Here is a 16,709-nt window from a genome sequence, read left to right on the forward strand (position 1 = left end):
CAATTATGGCATTGCGAAGAGTCATATCTTTTTCTGAGAGGTTTTTTAACGACTACTGTTGTATTAAGCAATGACGTAATGTTATGAATATCTTTATTATTATCATCCCGAAAAAGGTCCACAAAAAATAGTGGTTAAGGATGCCCGTTTTTATCCTTGGCGTTATAAACATAATATTTAGTTGAATTCCTTAATTGGGACAGAGCCGAGGAAATGTCGGTACATGAAGTGGAGAAATGTGAATTCCTAATAAAGATCATATGAGGACGGCGAAAGCGAGGGCAAAATGAATGGATACTGCCATCAGTTTCATTTAGGCGCGTTACAATTAAATTTTGTTGAAGTTGGTTCGACCTCAGGGTTGAACAATGGGGGATGTAGACATAGACTTGCACGAGTCACTCTTTGGGGCCGCTGATTTTTGAGAGAGTGTCGTTGAAATCTGAGTAATTCATGATAGTTTTGACGTTGATCGGAGGAGCCGAAGGGCCAGGGTCCTTATCTGGTGGAGGTAGATTTGCGATAACGTCTTTAGAGCTGGTTGAAGTCGTACCAATTTTACTCACGTTTTCATGTGTATCATCATTTGCAAGAACAGCATACTTATTCGGAGTAATAAAGATATTTGATTTTTGGACATCATGCCTAGGTGACAATGAAGAGTCTGATAAGTGACCTTTTGGTTTGTCGTTCTGAGACATTATTTAATGAGACCGGCCGATACCATAGTAGTGTAGTAATTTAATCTACGAGTGCACTATGGCGATAATGAAGTTTAACGACGTGACGACGTGCGTGTGTTCGTGTTGAACACTTGAATGCTAAAGCCGAACTGAATCTACTCTTAGACTTCATTTTCTTAACAAATATTTAATCAGCATTTTGTAGGCATAGAAGCATGGTATAAATTAAACAATATTTTACCTATTTATGATATTTATAGTCATTAAAAATTTTTTTTTTAATTTATTGAAAGATAAAAATGTTTTTGATGAATAGATTAATTTTATAGAGACTACTTATTTTAAGCTATTTATAGGCAGTTGTAGTTTTTTTTAAACTATGTTTAGGTAAAAAACTTGAACAATTAAGTCGATTAAATAGAAGTTGACAGCAATTAAAAGTTATTGAAAATGTGGAGTCATTATATTTTTTTTTTCAAGGTTTACATTTTAATAAAATTCGTCAAAATCATAACATTTTAATACCTCAGTATTTGTACATCAAAATAATGTAAAAAAACTCTGCAGAGTATAAAATTAATTAGTTTTCCATCCATACATCGTCATGGACTCATGATCATATTGCCAAGCTTTAGATTATTTAATAACAAAATATAATAATAATAATAAAAAAAAAAATTCATAAATACCTATTTTTAATTATTGTGGCTATAAATTTACATAAAATATAATCATTGATTGTTGATACCCCTTAGAACGCATACTTTATTTATATCGTACAGTATATTATATCAAGGTAAATATGCATACGTTTAAGGTCCTCGGTCACTCTTAGGTCCAATTAAAATAAGAAATAAATTCTACCTATATCAGCATTTTCTAGAAGATATAGTTAAGAAACCTATCCTACACCGAACTTATATTGTAGGTACGATATAGCCACATCACACAATATTATATTGTTTTTGACAAGGCTGGGCAAGTTCACTAATTTTTCTAACTCGTTAAATTAAACTAATCTAAGTTTAAAGTTCTTAAGAGTTACAAGTTTAATAGGAATAAATGTGGTTAACTTGACTTAGTTAAAAATCAGTTACATTTTCTTTATATTTAACATGTACAATCTATCTACACTAAAGTACGGTGTCACGTCAATTTATCGCGTCTTATCGTTTTATATGATTTTTGAACTCTAATGAACTCTGCCAATGCTAGCCTCAGTCAAATCGTCATTTTGACCGTCGTGTATTTATCGAGTACGCTAATTTATTATTGCAAGTTGCAATGTTTGTTTATTAATAAAATTATTCTATTATGGCTTTTTAAATGCTAAAAACTGAGAAAGGAAAAGATATACTTTGCTACGATGGCTACATTTTTTTTAAAGGAAAAGAAAATGACACGAAATCCATATAGAAATATAATCAGTAGGTATTATAAAAATAAATGTCGCGGACGACTCCACCTAAGCGAAGGGAAAATATTAAAAAACGCTAACCATAATCACGTTCCAAGTTCATTAGACATTTAGGTAAAAAAAAAAAAAAAAACACTTAATAATTTAAAAGATATAAGCCGGTAATAATAGTGATATGAGAACACAATCGGTAATAGGCTCAGCACTTATAGCGTTTTCTACTACACTGCGCTGATTGCACCAGTGTATATTTTCATGTTCCATTGCGGCAAGATTAATGTGTACTGAGTGGACTTTTTTATGTTCCACCTGTAGTGATCACGTCGCCTACAGGTATCAGTAGTCAAGGATGATGTTGGAAGGTGACTCTTGAGTTAATTTAAACAACGTTGAATTCTTCTTAGTTAGACTGATTGATTATTTATTTTGACAAAACATATATTTATTTATAAACATGAAAGCTGAATTTATTTAACAAGTTAAGTATTCTGAATGACTAGAATAAATTCGGTTTGACTAGAATATTTTCTAAGTTCAGAAAATTATTTTATGAGAATTTTTCTAAGTACAATTTAATAAATTAAAGAACAGACTGGCGTGAAGGTGCTCTGGCTAGTCTGGTCAAGTCGCGTCTGAATACAGGCCGTTTCGGGGTCTCCTATATAGTGCTACCCTCTACTCCCCATAGTCTACTCGTTCTTGTCGCTGCTCTCACGGATGTGGTATAATCATCTAAACCAGTGGCGAGGCGAGCTATTTTAACACAAGGAGCAAAGATTTTAGTCTAGGTATACCCACCCATCCAATATTTTATCAAATACACAAAAAATCAGATAATCTTGTTGCTTATTTATATTATAGTAGGACATAGGTATAGGTACAATGTACATGATTACTTCTAGTATATGCATATATGATCAATTGTAATACCCACCAACCCAAAATTTGGACCTAGACCACATTCACCACGCCACTGATCTAAACTGACGGAAATGCCACTCGCCCACATACTATGAAAATACGCAACCCGTGCAGCTGCAAACTTCGATAATTCTATTATTATCATGCAAATATATTTTATGATATTATATGCGGTCGTTGGTTGTTGGTTCTCGGAATCCCTGCACCGATGCATAACTCTACGTCCTGTGCACACCTATTGATAATCTTTTTATAGTCGTATGCCCACCTGATTATGTATTTCCCTAATGTTAATGATTTCCGTGAAATGCTTTCTCTCCTACAATTACAAAGTTGGTCGCAACCTACCCTAGCTTGGTTCCTGCTGGTACTTAGTTGACCGTGAACTAGATAATGCGGGGACGCCAGTCCATAAGCACACCTCAATGAACTACGACAGTTTTTTGCACCCAGTGCAATGATAATCGCCTGATCATTATCATGATAACTGGTAAGTATCACAATATGCTCATTAAATATTTTATTACCTTTATAAATCAGTGATGAGTATAGATTTTATGTTACATCTATCACTTGCACCAGCCAGCACTAGGCCGATTATCAGTGAATATTGTACCAATGCCACCTTGGTGCAATAGTGTGGTATTGTGAAAAATGCTATTAGTCAAATCCTTATTGAATCATTTGGGCAGTTATCTAATATGAATAGACTTAAACGTACTATTCAACGTGTACGTAAGCAAAAATTACAGTTGCCCAACGACCCGACTGACTTAAATTTCATCACACCTGATGAAATGACGAAAGCCATAGATGGAAATCTTTTTTTGCAATATGATAATGGTATTAATTAACGAATTTTAATTTTTTAAACATAAAGTTTATTGTATCTTATGACACAATGCGACAATTGGTTTTGGGATTTCACATTTTATAGTGCACCATCATTATTTTATCAATTTTATACGATTCACGCAAAAACAAAAAAAAACCCTATAAACGTATGTTTCAAGCACTAAAAACAATTGTGTCTAATCTAAGTACTAAGACAATTATGGTTGACTTTGAAAACGGTGCAATTAATGCTATAACTTCTGAGTTTTATAATAATATATAGATGACAACTTTTGCGCAACAGGTTCATAAATTACCAAGCTTAGCTTATGTACCAGAAAATAAGGTTTTTGAGTGTTCTGAAAAATTGTTGGACACCAAATACTTTATTGAAAATGACGAACTATTATCACCAATTCTTAATTATTTTGAAGATACTCGAATAGGACGTACTGACTGGTGACAAAAAAGGCGATCGCCTAGTTTCAAAATTTCGATTTGGAACTGTTATTCGTTGGTTTCTGAAGATTTACCAAGAACAAATAATACTGCTGAAGGATGGCACAATTGTTTTACGTATAATAAAAATTTGATAGTTGAATTGTTTTTAGATAATATTTAGATAAAACAGATACCTATGACATACCCTCACAAATAATAATCTCTATTATTCTTGTGATATGTGTTTTAATTCTAAGGTTAGATAGGTTAAAATATTATTTCGCATGCATACTTAAGCGGCTAAGCTTTATCCATGTTGCGTGTGGGACAGAGAGAGAGACAATAATCATCGCGCTTAATGCTTAAACAATAAATTAACGTTTTTTTTAGGTAATTGGGGATAGGTGGTCCCAGGATTTTACTTCAGGTACAACCCATTTAATTTACTTAATACTTATACGTTAATAAATTTTTATTAAACACATATACATATTATACATACTTTAAAACTTACATTTCTATACCACCCACATATGTATGTTAACAAATTGTTATAATTATAAGTTGTATAATATTGTATTGACAACCAATGAAAAAAAAAAACGTTGCAGTTGAAATGTCAGATGCTGCAGGACAGGCTGCAAAAGCTACTCTCGTAGGGCTGCTTATGATGTAGGTATTAATTTTTGATAGGTGGTATAAATTTTAAATTGTGTCTTTGTCACAATCTTTGAGTAGAAATAGTGTTTCAACTTTCAAAGTTTCTTAAAAAAACTTAGAGTGGTGTAATATATGTTGCATTGATTGTTTATTTTTACATAAGTTATGGAATGGAACTATTAACCTATCCATGAGCTATTGAGCCTTACTGGCCTTGGAGATCAATCAGGCAATACCTAGGCATAATTCCCTATTTTACATTTCACGTTTGTTCCAAGTAATCGTAATTGGGTTCTCCATAGTGACTATGACATAGACCTATCAGTATAATTTTACATTACAGTAACTAACATCTAATTTCGATTTTTTTTTTATGATAATTGTTAGTTGAAACAATATTGATACTTGTTTCTTAATTTATTTATAATATTTATATAGGTATTATGTTATTTCTAACCTATGTTATATAATATATATGTACTGTTCTCTCTGCAGTCGTGGGCGTTACTATACAATATAAAATAAAAATAAATTAGTATTTCAATGCATTAAAGTAACCTAACAACGTTTGTCATGCTGTACAACATTCTATACATGTATAATTAAAAATAGTTTGGTTTTTATTACGATATATGGTCAAAAGATATCTAATAACGAAATTTTTTTATGCCTTAAAATGTTATTAAAAAATGTAATGAGGCATCCCCTATAAAAAACTAGACTTTTCAAATATAACTTATAAAAAATAAAAGTCGAATTTAATCTCTAAATTTCGTAATTTCTTGGTCAACACCAAACAATTCAATGTCTACCAATGTTTTTTCGTCAAATTATATGTTATAAGTTTTATTTTCTATACTTTTTAGTTTTAAGTGCAAAAAAGCATATGTGCAAAGGTTTGGCGAATTGATTCAATTAGATATATTTCCATTAGTTAAAAATTGGAAATGAATAATGAAAAAATTTAACTAGGTAAGTTCAGTTAAGATAAAAATAAAATTTTTTAAACTCAGTCGAAAAAAGAGTCAACGAATTATTTTCTGTTGGTTCTTGGTATAAACACACTGACCCTGTCCTAATACTACTTACTACTCTACTTTGGGGTGAAACACTGTTACTTGTAGACATTTTATCAATTAATTTTAACTACCTATTTATATTTTTAGGTAGGTATATAACATATCTTCGTTCGTTATAGTTACCATTGTTAATAAATAAAAATACCCTTGTTTATCTGTACGAAAATTATGATAGATTACAATTTTTGTTGAAACAAAATAATTATATTAAGTCATGACTTATAACAAATAGTTTATTGCTGCAGGTACCAAATGGTTTAATAGTTATAATTATTCTTAAAGAATAATTTAAATCAGAAAAATAATTTTTCAAAAACAAAACAAATTAACTTCACATTAGTTAACAGTTATACCGACAATAGATAGCGGTCTATATATTATTATTTAGTAGACAATTCATAAATTATGAAATAATTTTTTTTGTCTTAATCCTTTTCCATTTCTTCCTATTATATCAAAATTATATATATCTATACAAAAAAATTTATCATTAGGAACATTTTGAAACTGTTATAGAAGTAACTGGTTGTCATAAAAAATAAACTATTTTATTATTATCTTAAAGTGTAGATGATGTAGTCTGGCTGACAAAAAATGTTCATTAAGAATAAAATTACTTTTCATTGATCTACAATGAAATTAATACAATTTTGGTGCCTTGCTATTTTTTATTCAGCCAACTTATGTATCAAAGTATTACCTCATTATTAATATTATTATTTTTTCTTTAAACGTTTTATCGTATTTGGTAGTTAATTACAGTTATTCATTCAAGGTTTTATTAATTGTCGATTATTTGCACTAGCATCTATTGACCGCTATCAAGTGTCGTGGAATCTATTGATATATTGCAACCTAGTTTGCATATTTATAGTTCTGAGATTCATACAAATGTGGTCTTTCGTCCACTACTCTGGTCCACGGATGTGCTACCCGACCGTACTGTATGTCAGTAATCGCTTTAAAGAGTCTAGCATACAATGGGTTTGATTGGTCCATGGTTGGTAATTCCACACATGTGTCTTCATATAATATGGATGATACTGGGCTAATGACTGCTGCTGTACCAGTTCCGAAAAATTCAAGTATCTGAAATATTTGAAAGAAAGTTTAAGATGGAATAATAATAATACTTTTATACTTTCGTAGTTTCGTTTACACTTATAATGAGTGTGAATGCCTCTATTAGATTATATAAATACACGGTTATGGCTGGAAATTCCGCTATAATAAGAATTATGTTTAATAGGTGTCTACCTACGTGGCTCAAATGTTTCAACACCTTGAATTAAGGTACATTCAGTCAAGTATGTGTTTAAATTTTACAGTCGTTTAAGCATTATATTATAGAGGTGGGAAAGTAATGCCCTAGAGTCTAGGGTCCAGACAACCTAAAAAATCCCATACGATATCAGAATAATGGACTTAAGTACGTAAAATTGTCTTAATTTTTCAGCTTAAAGTAACCTTTATGGTTTGTAGGTACCTTATAGTTTTTACTTATACCTACCTTATATCTACAATCTACATGCTTTTAAAATTGACTAGTTAAGTATTTAGCAGTACTAAGCTACCAATTATTAATTAACATTTTTAATTATAAATTTCAATTGTTTAGTTTTAATGTATTATAGGTGTTTATCAATGGACGTGAATAGAATTCGGCGTAGACATGTAGTTTATTTTGCATAATTATATGACACATGATTCAATGATTGTATTGTCCAATACTTTAAAAATTGTTTATTACAAAAAAATGTATAAACTTAATCTTATATGTTTTCAAATATCTGTCTAGTTTTAATGTGAGAACAATGTTGTTGATGAAAAAAAGTTGTTTAGTGCAATTATACCTAATTTCAGATGTAGGTAGGTACTAATTTATTTTTCTCTTACTTGGTTATTGTTATTGAGTTCGATTAATTCATCCATTGTAAATTTTCTCTCCTCAACACGGAATTCGTCCCACTCTCTAGTCAAGTCTAATACTGAGCGCCTTGTGATGCCTGGTAGTATCATACCATTTAATGCTGGAGTGGCTAATACTTTTTCTGAAAGTTACACATAAAAACATAATAGGTATTATATTTTAATTGATAAATGATTATTTTCATAAAATGTCTAATAAATAGTAATCAAGTTTGGATTAAAATTATATGATGTAATTTTAGTTTAATTACCGCCATTTTGATTTTTGTAAAAAATGAACACGTTCATCGCTCCAACTTCAGTAATTTGTCGGTCTTCACCAAATAACCACAGCATTTGATGACAACCTAATTTTGATGCTAGTTCCTATTATAAGAGATTAAAAATTTAAAAATGTATATTGGTTTTTGCTAGACGTATAAAAAGGCTAAGGTTTAAGTTCTTATAAATGCGTTGAGCATTATTTCGTATAAATTATCGATGATAACGGAAAATAATAAGAAAATGGATATCAATATTTAAAACAGCATTTTACAAAATGTGGTTCACACCGAAGACGGTCTGTGAATTATTATTATTGTTAGGTTAGGTTGTTTTTATTATACTCTATGGCCTAATAGGGTAGGCAGAGGAAAAGCTTGAAAAACGCTGCCTTAGATCATAATGTATTATAGGGATCCTTCATATTGAATGATAAGCTAATTAGCATAGTCAACATACCGTGTGTATTATCATTTACATTTCAAAGCAATCGTTATTAATATTTTAAGCCAGGATTTTAACATGATTTACTCACTGTGCCCAACTATAAGACAAGTTTACTTTTGGGGTTGCTTCAATCTGTTTTTTGTAATTTGAAAATATATTTTTAATTTATTATGTATAATGACTATTTATTAATGTAATGTTGACGATGATTTAATAATAATGATTATTATTATTATAATCGTATTCAAATGTACCTACTCAAAAGACTATTTTATCTAATTATTTAAATTAACTTCACGGTAATGTTTATTTTTCCAAACCTAATTTAGGTATTTATGAATTAAACAAATAGTATAATTATATAGGTTTCTAATATACCTATAGCTATGAACATTATAATAAAGTTTTATATTTTTTTAAATAAATGTAATGTTTAGTTAATGTTGATGGTTTTTTGAATAATTTATGTTTAATTCAATATTATAAAAAATAGAACAGTACCTAATAGATTTTTAATGATCAATGGGATTTTGAATTTTTAAGTTAAATATTTAATGAAATAGGCATATCTACTCGTTAGCTTGATATTACCTACTTAATCTGATAAAAATATGATAAAAGTTATAAAAAATTTATTTCATCATAAATAAATTTTTAAATGATAGTGCATCAATATAAAATAATTGTATTTACTATTATCTATGTTCTACGTCCGAGATAATGTAATGTTTATTTTAATTTTATCAGTATCATGTGAGCTAATTAAATTATATTCTGTGTGTTAATCGTAGACATTCAAACAAGTATGTAGTAAATGTGATAAATTAATAATTATACAACGTTATTCAAACATTATTATATTCAAAATCGTTAAATTGTATTGTAACAGTGTATATTTCATCGTTATGTATTTGTATTTATGAAATATTATAAATTTATTACTTAGTTTATACATAAGTACTTACCTACTGAATTTAAAATATTAATTTTGAAAAACAATAAATTGAGAGTATAGAAGGAAGATATCGACGTCATATTTCATAAAATATAAAACACAACCTTTCCAAATTTAGGAGTTAAAAAGAAAAACTAAAAAATTATTTTTTTAGAATAAATATAAAAAGAAAAACACCGTGATTTTAAAATTAATAAAAAAATTGAAAATGAACAGTGAAGATTCAAATTTTCATTTGAACAGATTATTTAAATTTATTTGTTACCTAGCTATATGTTTTTAAATTACTGAAAGTATGTTATTCAACATTTTTATTGACATTTGTAACTAATTATTGTAGGTGCAATTAAGGGCGAGGGCTTGGGGGGCTTAGTCCTTTCAGTTTTATCTGTAGTCTCCCATTTTTTTTAATCATATTTTAGTTTAAAATATCAATTGTCATGGTGTATGCTGCTGATACAATTTTAGCCCCTTCAGAAAAATTTCTCTAGCTGCGCCTATGTCAACCATCATTGTTAGGGTATCCCCTGAAAATTATGTTTTAATATTTAGTTAAACTTATAATATTTTTATTAAAGATATTATATTAATTGTATTCGTAAAACAATATACACAAATAACATTGAATAATTGAAAAATTAAATTAAATATTTAATAAGAATATGAACATAAATATTATTTGTAAATTATTTTCAATTAATCTTTTAGAGTAATTATCAATATAACTTATTAAATATATCTACTAGAAATTGTATTACTTTCCGTTATGCCTTAGTAAGAAATTAAAGCGTATGTCGGCGTGCACTTACCTGAGGGTATAATGTGGTGGCGTAGTTTGCGCCTATTTTAGAGTCACCGCAGCCACCTGGCCAAGCTCTGGCATATTTCGGGTTGGCCATCAGTCGGACAGACTTGAATTTATCAGAGAAATATGATCCCACTGTGCACATAATTACGTAGAGTAGGGCTGTATTTGCTTGTGCTACACCAAGAGTGCCCTAAAAGTGGATAATATCTCATGTATAAAATACATTTTATGGTTATCTAATACTTTGGATAATTTATTGATATTTAACATTTAAAAGCCAACTTAATTTAATGAGTTCATTAAATCAGCAGAATACACGTAAAACAAATAAATTATTCAAGTAAATTGTAAAAAAAATAATCTTTTTCTATAATAATTATTATATAGTTTAAATAAGTTTAAAAAAAAACATCATGTTTTTACAGACTTTTTGTTAGTGTTTTAAGTTTTTTTTTTAAAGGGTCTTGTGCGAATAGTGACAATTGACTCGACCTCGTTCAATGATATAGAATAAATATTTCATATATTTAAAATAGCTACATATAAGCCCACATATAATGTTCGTATCAGGATAACTAGTTTCAAAAAATAAAAGGAAGAAGTATAGGTACAAACTACGAGTTAATAACGCTATTCAAGTACAACGTTATGGGCAATAAATAATTGCTAATATTAAGTATTTTTGTGAAATTATGTACAAATAGATTTGATGGGCTTTTGTCGAGAAAGATTTTCTTTTCTTTATTGAACTATTTTGAACTAGGTATACTTACTTCTGTGCCTATGAGGTTAGGTCTAATGTATAAACTGAGCGGAGCAGACACAGGTAACCACTCGTTGTCGATGGACACCAAGCGTTCAATACATTTGAGTAATATACTAGAATCTATTGGTGGTAGGCCTACTCGCTCAGCCGATTTGTTTAACCTTTGTAAGTTAAGTTCCGGTCTGAATAGATTCATGTGACCATGTTCTGATCTATATGCCTTCATTCCTTCAAACACCTATACAACAAAACAAAACATATGCTTTCATTACTAAAATGTGCGTACGATATTTTGTCGGCATTAATTATTTATCGTGATACTTATATTTTTAATGTTTTAAGGATGTCAAGGTGCTGTCGTAATAATTGTATGTAATTTTTTAATAATGTAATTTGTAGACTAAAAGTGTACGGGATTACACGGTAGGTAGGTACCTACCTCGTATATTTAAGCTAAAAGTTAAATTTCCAAGTTTGATGTATAGTGTGTGTACTTAAACGTAATAAATTGCATATGCGTTATTAATAAGGTATTTTATAAGTTATAACATTATTGGTTATCGTCTTTTTAATATTTGTGTAATGCAGTGATAAATGACAATAATATTATGTTATTAATATAGAGTATGCATGCTGTGTAGTTGCATTTTGCACACTTGCATTACACTTAACTCAGTAATGCTGAATTAATTTTTAAGTCTTCTGTATTGCAGCAATAATTAATCAAAAAAACTTAACCGAAGAGACTGCTCTCAATATTATAGAACTTGTTAAATATACACATAATATTATGAAGTATAGATTGACATTTTTCGATCTTTAAAAATCCTTGTATGAAGAGAAAAATAATAATTTAATACTTTTTTTTAAAATTAATTTCTTTTGTAACCATTAGTTTGCAAAAATATTTTATCTAATAACGTTATGAGTTTCTCAGAAAATAATATATATGATTCAATTTTTATCTGGATTCCAATCATAACTATTTTTGTAAATATTAAAAATTAAAGTTAAAATATTATTATTATTTGTTATTTTAATTAAATACTCGTATAATATGCCTAGTATCTATTTGTTCGTATTCGTATAATGTGTGTTGTGTGTATATATTTAGTTTAAGGTGGTAATAGACATTTTAAAATTTGAATTAGAAAGCCAAAAACGCAAGTGCTTATACATTTTACACATGTATCTTGCTATTCAGTTCACCTCCTGTGTTTGCTCATCTTTTATTGTTATCGGCTGATTGTATAAAAAACTATGACGTAAGTAGTTAGGTGCCTATACATATAATGTGAGCAGTGAGCACGCATGCTCATCGTGTGTGCTATATTTTTAGCGTTCAATTCTAATGATTGTTATCTACATTATACATTTTTATACTACCTACCTAAAAATTTCTATAAATGTTTATTTGTATTTAATTATGATTAAAATTATTCTTGGTAGGTATAATATATTATGTTATCGTTAAGTTTTAAAATAATTTTCTGCTTGACTTTATAATACAAGGATGTACTAAATAATCACTGTATTATTAATGTATTTATAATGTATTAAAACTAATTAAAAAAAAAAATATATATATATATAATAATTTATTAGTAACTATTAAATTTATTCTGTAAGTTACTTTTTTAGCTAATAGTTTGTGTGTATTTTATTATGTTATATAAATATTATGAATAGAATAATGTAAATTTCACCATTGTATTTAGTATTTTGCACTAAAATAATATTTACAGAAACAAATATATATTGTTTACTGGCCCGATGATACACTGGTCATTGATAAGTAATATCGTACATCTCTTACACCTAAGTCCTAAGTAACATTCTTTATTTTTCTCCTTAACAAATAGTCCAATTTTTATGACAACAATGTAGTAAAGATATGCAGTGTTATCTATGCAGTGTTATACTATATAATTTACTTGAAAATTGTCTCAAATTAAAGAACAATCTATGTTAATTAAAAACATAAACTTTAGACATTTATCATAGATTTATACTTACTATATACATACTGTTAGTGAAAGAGTTTAAAATTATTTTTCAACCAGAAGAAAGAATAAGTTTGTACTATTATTATTAAAAAAAAATGAAAATTATTTGAATTTTTAAATCTAATCATTATGTAATCAATATTTACAATATATATATATATAATTATTTATTATATAGATAGGTAATTATATTTTATTTACTATGTGTAGCCCTGCAGATACCAATTAATGTGTTTGCTTTTATTTAAAATTACTACTCGCCAGAAAAATATCTGTGAAGGTATGGAATTTTATTTATTATTTTCATAATGGCGCTCATAAAATCCTGACGCTAAGTGTTATAGGTACTGTATCTATTTTATAGCTGTTTAAAAAAAAATAATTTTTTATTTATATGTAATATACCTACTGATATTCATGATTTTACAATTTTTACTTCGAAACTCAATCTTATGCATTTTAAATATTTTAATTTTGTAGCAATGTAATTCAATATACTTACACATAATTAGGCTTTAAGTTAATTTCATAATTGTATCCTCTATGAGGATATAATATCTTGTTATAAATCACTGCTGAAAGTATAAATTATTAAAACTATACGCTTGGTTAGATAATTTAAATAAATTCGGCGATAGAACTTATATAAAAGAATTTTACGATTCACCAAAATATCCATTGTTGAATTATGATATAATAATAATAATTGTGAAAGGCTGCAATGGTCACTAGAGGGAATGTCTAAGAGACCTCCCTCCTTGATCTCTTCATACCCCCAAATAACCATACTATTATGCTATAACTCAAATACTGACTACTGATTATGACGAGAGAAGGTACATATACCCTATATATTTTCATTTTAGAGATAACAAATTTAAATAATTCCTAATAAAAAACAAGTATAACACTATTTCACCATTTTGTTACCGGTATAGACGACGAGTACTTATTGTAGTTAATTGATTACTTTTTTAACCTTTAATATTACAATAGATTTATGTACATTTTAATAAGCTAGTAATGCATTTGTTTCGTTGTTTGGATGATCATCAATATAGAAGTTCAGATTAAATATTTACATTTAAATACATATTTTACCTCAGTGGCATAATGAAGAACTTTGGCTGCAGGATGTAAGTGGAGATGTTCCATGGGAGTGATGTATGGTTTCTGCCAGCCACCTGCATGCTTGTCGTAGTGTATTTTGAGCATGTGATCAGTGAAAATTGTGCCAAATTTGATTTGAGTGCCACTTTTTAGAATATTGGTGACATTATCATTAAGCTTTGAGGATTTGCATAATGTGATATCGATATCTTGTTTTACGCACTATTGATAAAATTAAAACACACTCGTCTTAAAATTTATTTGTTATAAAATATAACGCAGGCAATAATAAAAATGTTAATTGATCGTAATGACGACCCAATCAAATATAATTTAGTCGTGAAATTTTGATTTGTACATTTAATTTTGTAATTAATTACGTATTGTTTAAGTATTATTAATATACAATTTAAACTTTGTGTATATATGGGTATATTGTATAGTGTATACATAATAATTAATTAAGTTATTGATAGTAGAGTTCATTGAAATATGAATTATGCAGTTATCGATGTAATAAAAATACTTATATATCTGTTGAAATAAGTAAGCTTAATGACAATTGAATAATTAACTGAAAATCATTGTAGATTATTTCCGATCTTGCCACAATATTATTTTAAAACACTTCAACGTTGTACTAAAAAAACGGGCTCATTGCAATTTTAAAAATAGTTTACATTATTGTATACTACCTACTATTTGTTCCAAATGTCTAAAATACCTAGTAAATACTTGTTGATATATGAAAATTGTAAGATACAGTAAAATTTAAATAGTTACCTATATCAAATATCAATATTGGCTTCTTACAAAAAAAAAGTATAATCCTTTACTTCAGATTAGGGTGTTATTATTTTAATTTAGTACCTATTCAATCATTGTTTTTAGAGTATTTATAGATACATTTTAATTCCATGTATCGAAATTTGAATTATTTTTATTTTTGATTTATGGTTGCATCTATGCGTATTTCTATATCCTACGTGTGACAAAAACAAATTATCACTCTAATTTATCTCGTTAATTATTTATGGTACCCACCAATAATAAGATGTATCATAGTATTATATGGTTAACAATCCGAGGTAATGGTGTTTGGTAATATTAATTTGAATATTTACCTTTTCAGGGTCATTTTGTGATAACGATGACTGGTTTCTTTTAGACAATAGATGTTGAATACTATACAGTTTTCTGCAAGTCTGAAAAAAATTAACTATTCATTTAAAAATATATATGAAATATATACAATATATACTGAGATTAATTCTAATAATGATTTGGGGATATGGGCATGTATGAACTCACTAGGTATTGTGCGTTGAGATCACATAAATGAGTATCAGTGGAGGGTTATTTCGTTTGAAATGTCGAAAATATTAATGATAAATCATTGCAATCGAAACTTGACCACGATAATTTATTTATCTATTTTTTACTGGTAAACGTTCATTAAATGTTTTAAAAAGCACATCCATGGGAAATATGGCAGACAGTTTAAGTTTTACTTAGCACATAAACTGACTGCTATCTTATGTTTAATTATCAAAATGTATAAGTTATAAAGTAAAAGGCGTAAATTTTAAATAGGTACGTGAATTACAAACATAATATTTGGACTGTATTGATACTCCGTGAAAATGTAGGTACTTACTAAAATAAAATACATAAATATAAAACAAATAATTTATTTTCTTTCTCTGATTACTTATTTAAAAATATAAAATTGAGTATATTAAACAGTTTTACTGTTAATGTACCTATCTAAATCATATTTTTATCAATGAAATGTTTAATAAAAAATGCGTATAAAAATTAATATTGTTAATAAATGTATTAAACATGTAAATATATTAATTTACCTTTTTTTGTTTAAGTATTTTTTGTGTTACTGACAGACAAGCATCAATACTCGCCATATTCGAAAAAAAAATAATCACAATTAATGAATCTTTTTATTTAATACAGTAAAATTACTTATAACTGTCAGAGACGCACATTCAGTATTTCAGTATTAGTTTAATATGTAAGTATTAAATATCAATGTGAATGCTGGAGCAATAGTCGGAAACTGAAAACAAATTCTTATAGCAATCCAAATAAATAGAATGTTATCAGTTTATAATTATCAGTTATTTTAATTGTGTATGCTAATACACAATTAAATACATAAGCATATACGTTGTTAATATACTTTATAGGGCAACGATAAAGATTACAATATTTATGTCTAATAACTTGTGTATCAAGCGTTCGATTCAACTATAAGGTCAGAAAAGTTCAAAAATATATACCTACAACTAATGACAGTATGTTAAAAATTAGTCACTTAGTCTATATTCTTAGAGCTAATAATTACGTTATAAAATATGATGCTGATGAAAAATAA

The 16,709-nt window shown here is 28.0% G+C and overlaps 1 protein-coding gene and 1 pseudogene across 1 annotated transcript; one reads left to right on the top strand and one right to left on the bottom strand.

The window, feature by feature from the left end:
* Nucleotides 1–1,997: 1,997 nt before the first annotated feature.
* On the top strand, nt 1,998–4,318 carry LOC149056030 (uncharacterized; annotated as a pseudogene).
* A 432-nt stretch (nt 4,319–4,750) lies between these two features.
* Bcat (Branched chain amino acid transaminase) lies at nt 4,751–16,387 on the bottom strand. Its single transcript, XM_015510563.2, has 8 exons — nt 16,183–16,387; nt 15,442–15,522; nt 14,309–14,539; nt 11,209–11,439; nt 10,437–10,625; nt 8,216–8,330; nt 7,932–8,086; nt 4,751–7,124 (listed from the first exon to the last, which is right to left on the bottom strand). Exons 1-8 carry the CDS (start codon nt 16,237–16,239, stop codon nt 6,891–6,893), a joined length of 1,293 nt encoding a protein of 430 aa, XP_015366049.1. The 5' UTR covers nt 16,240–16,387; the 3' UTR covers nt 4,751–6,890.
* Nucleotides 16,388–16,709: the final 322 nt, after the last annotated feature.

Source organism: Diuraphis noxia, unplaced genomic scaffold, assembly GCF_037042655.1.
Source record: "Diuraphis noxia isolate RWA-SAM2 unplaced genomic scaffold, SU_Dnox_SAM2 contig0004, whole genome shotgun sequence".
Lineage (NCBI taxonomy): Eukaryota > Metazoa > Arthropoda > Insecta > Hemiptera > Aphididae > Diuraphis > Diuraphis noxia.

What these genes read in the sequence shown, in the direction of transcription:
- Bcat (XM_015510563.2), bottom strand. Translation starts at nt 16,239, where the DNA reads ATGGCGAGTATTGATGCTTGTCTGTCAGTAACACAAAAAATACTTAAA. An exon ending in CCACCACATTATACCCTCAG is followed by an intron (nt 8,331 to 10,436) that starts GTAAGTGCACGC and finishes CTCTTATAATAG; the next exon opens with GAACTAGCATCAAAATTAGG. An exon ending in TTACAAAAATCAAAATGGCG is followed by an intron (nt 8,087 to 8,215) that starts GTAATTAAACTA and finishes TGTAACTTTCAG; the next exon opens with AAAAAGTATTAGCCACTCCA.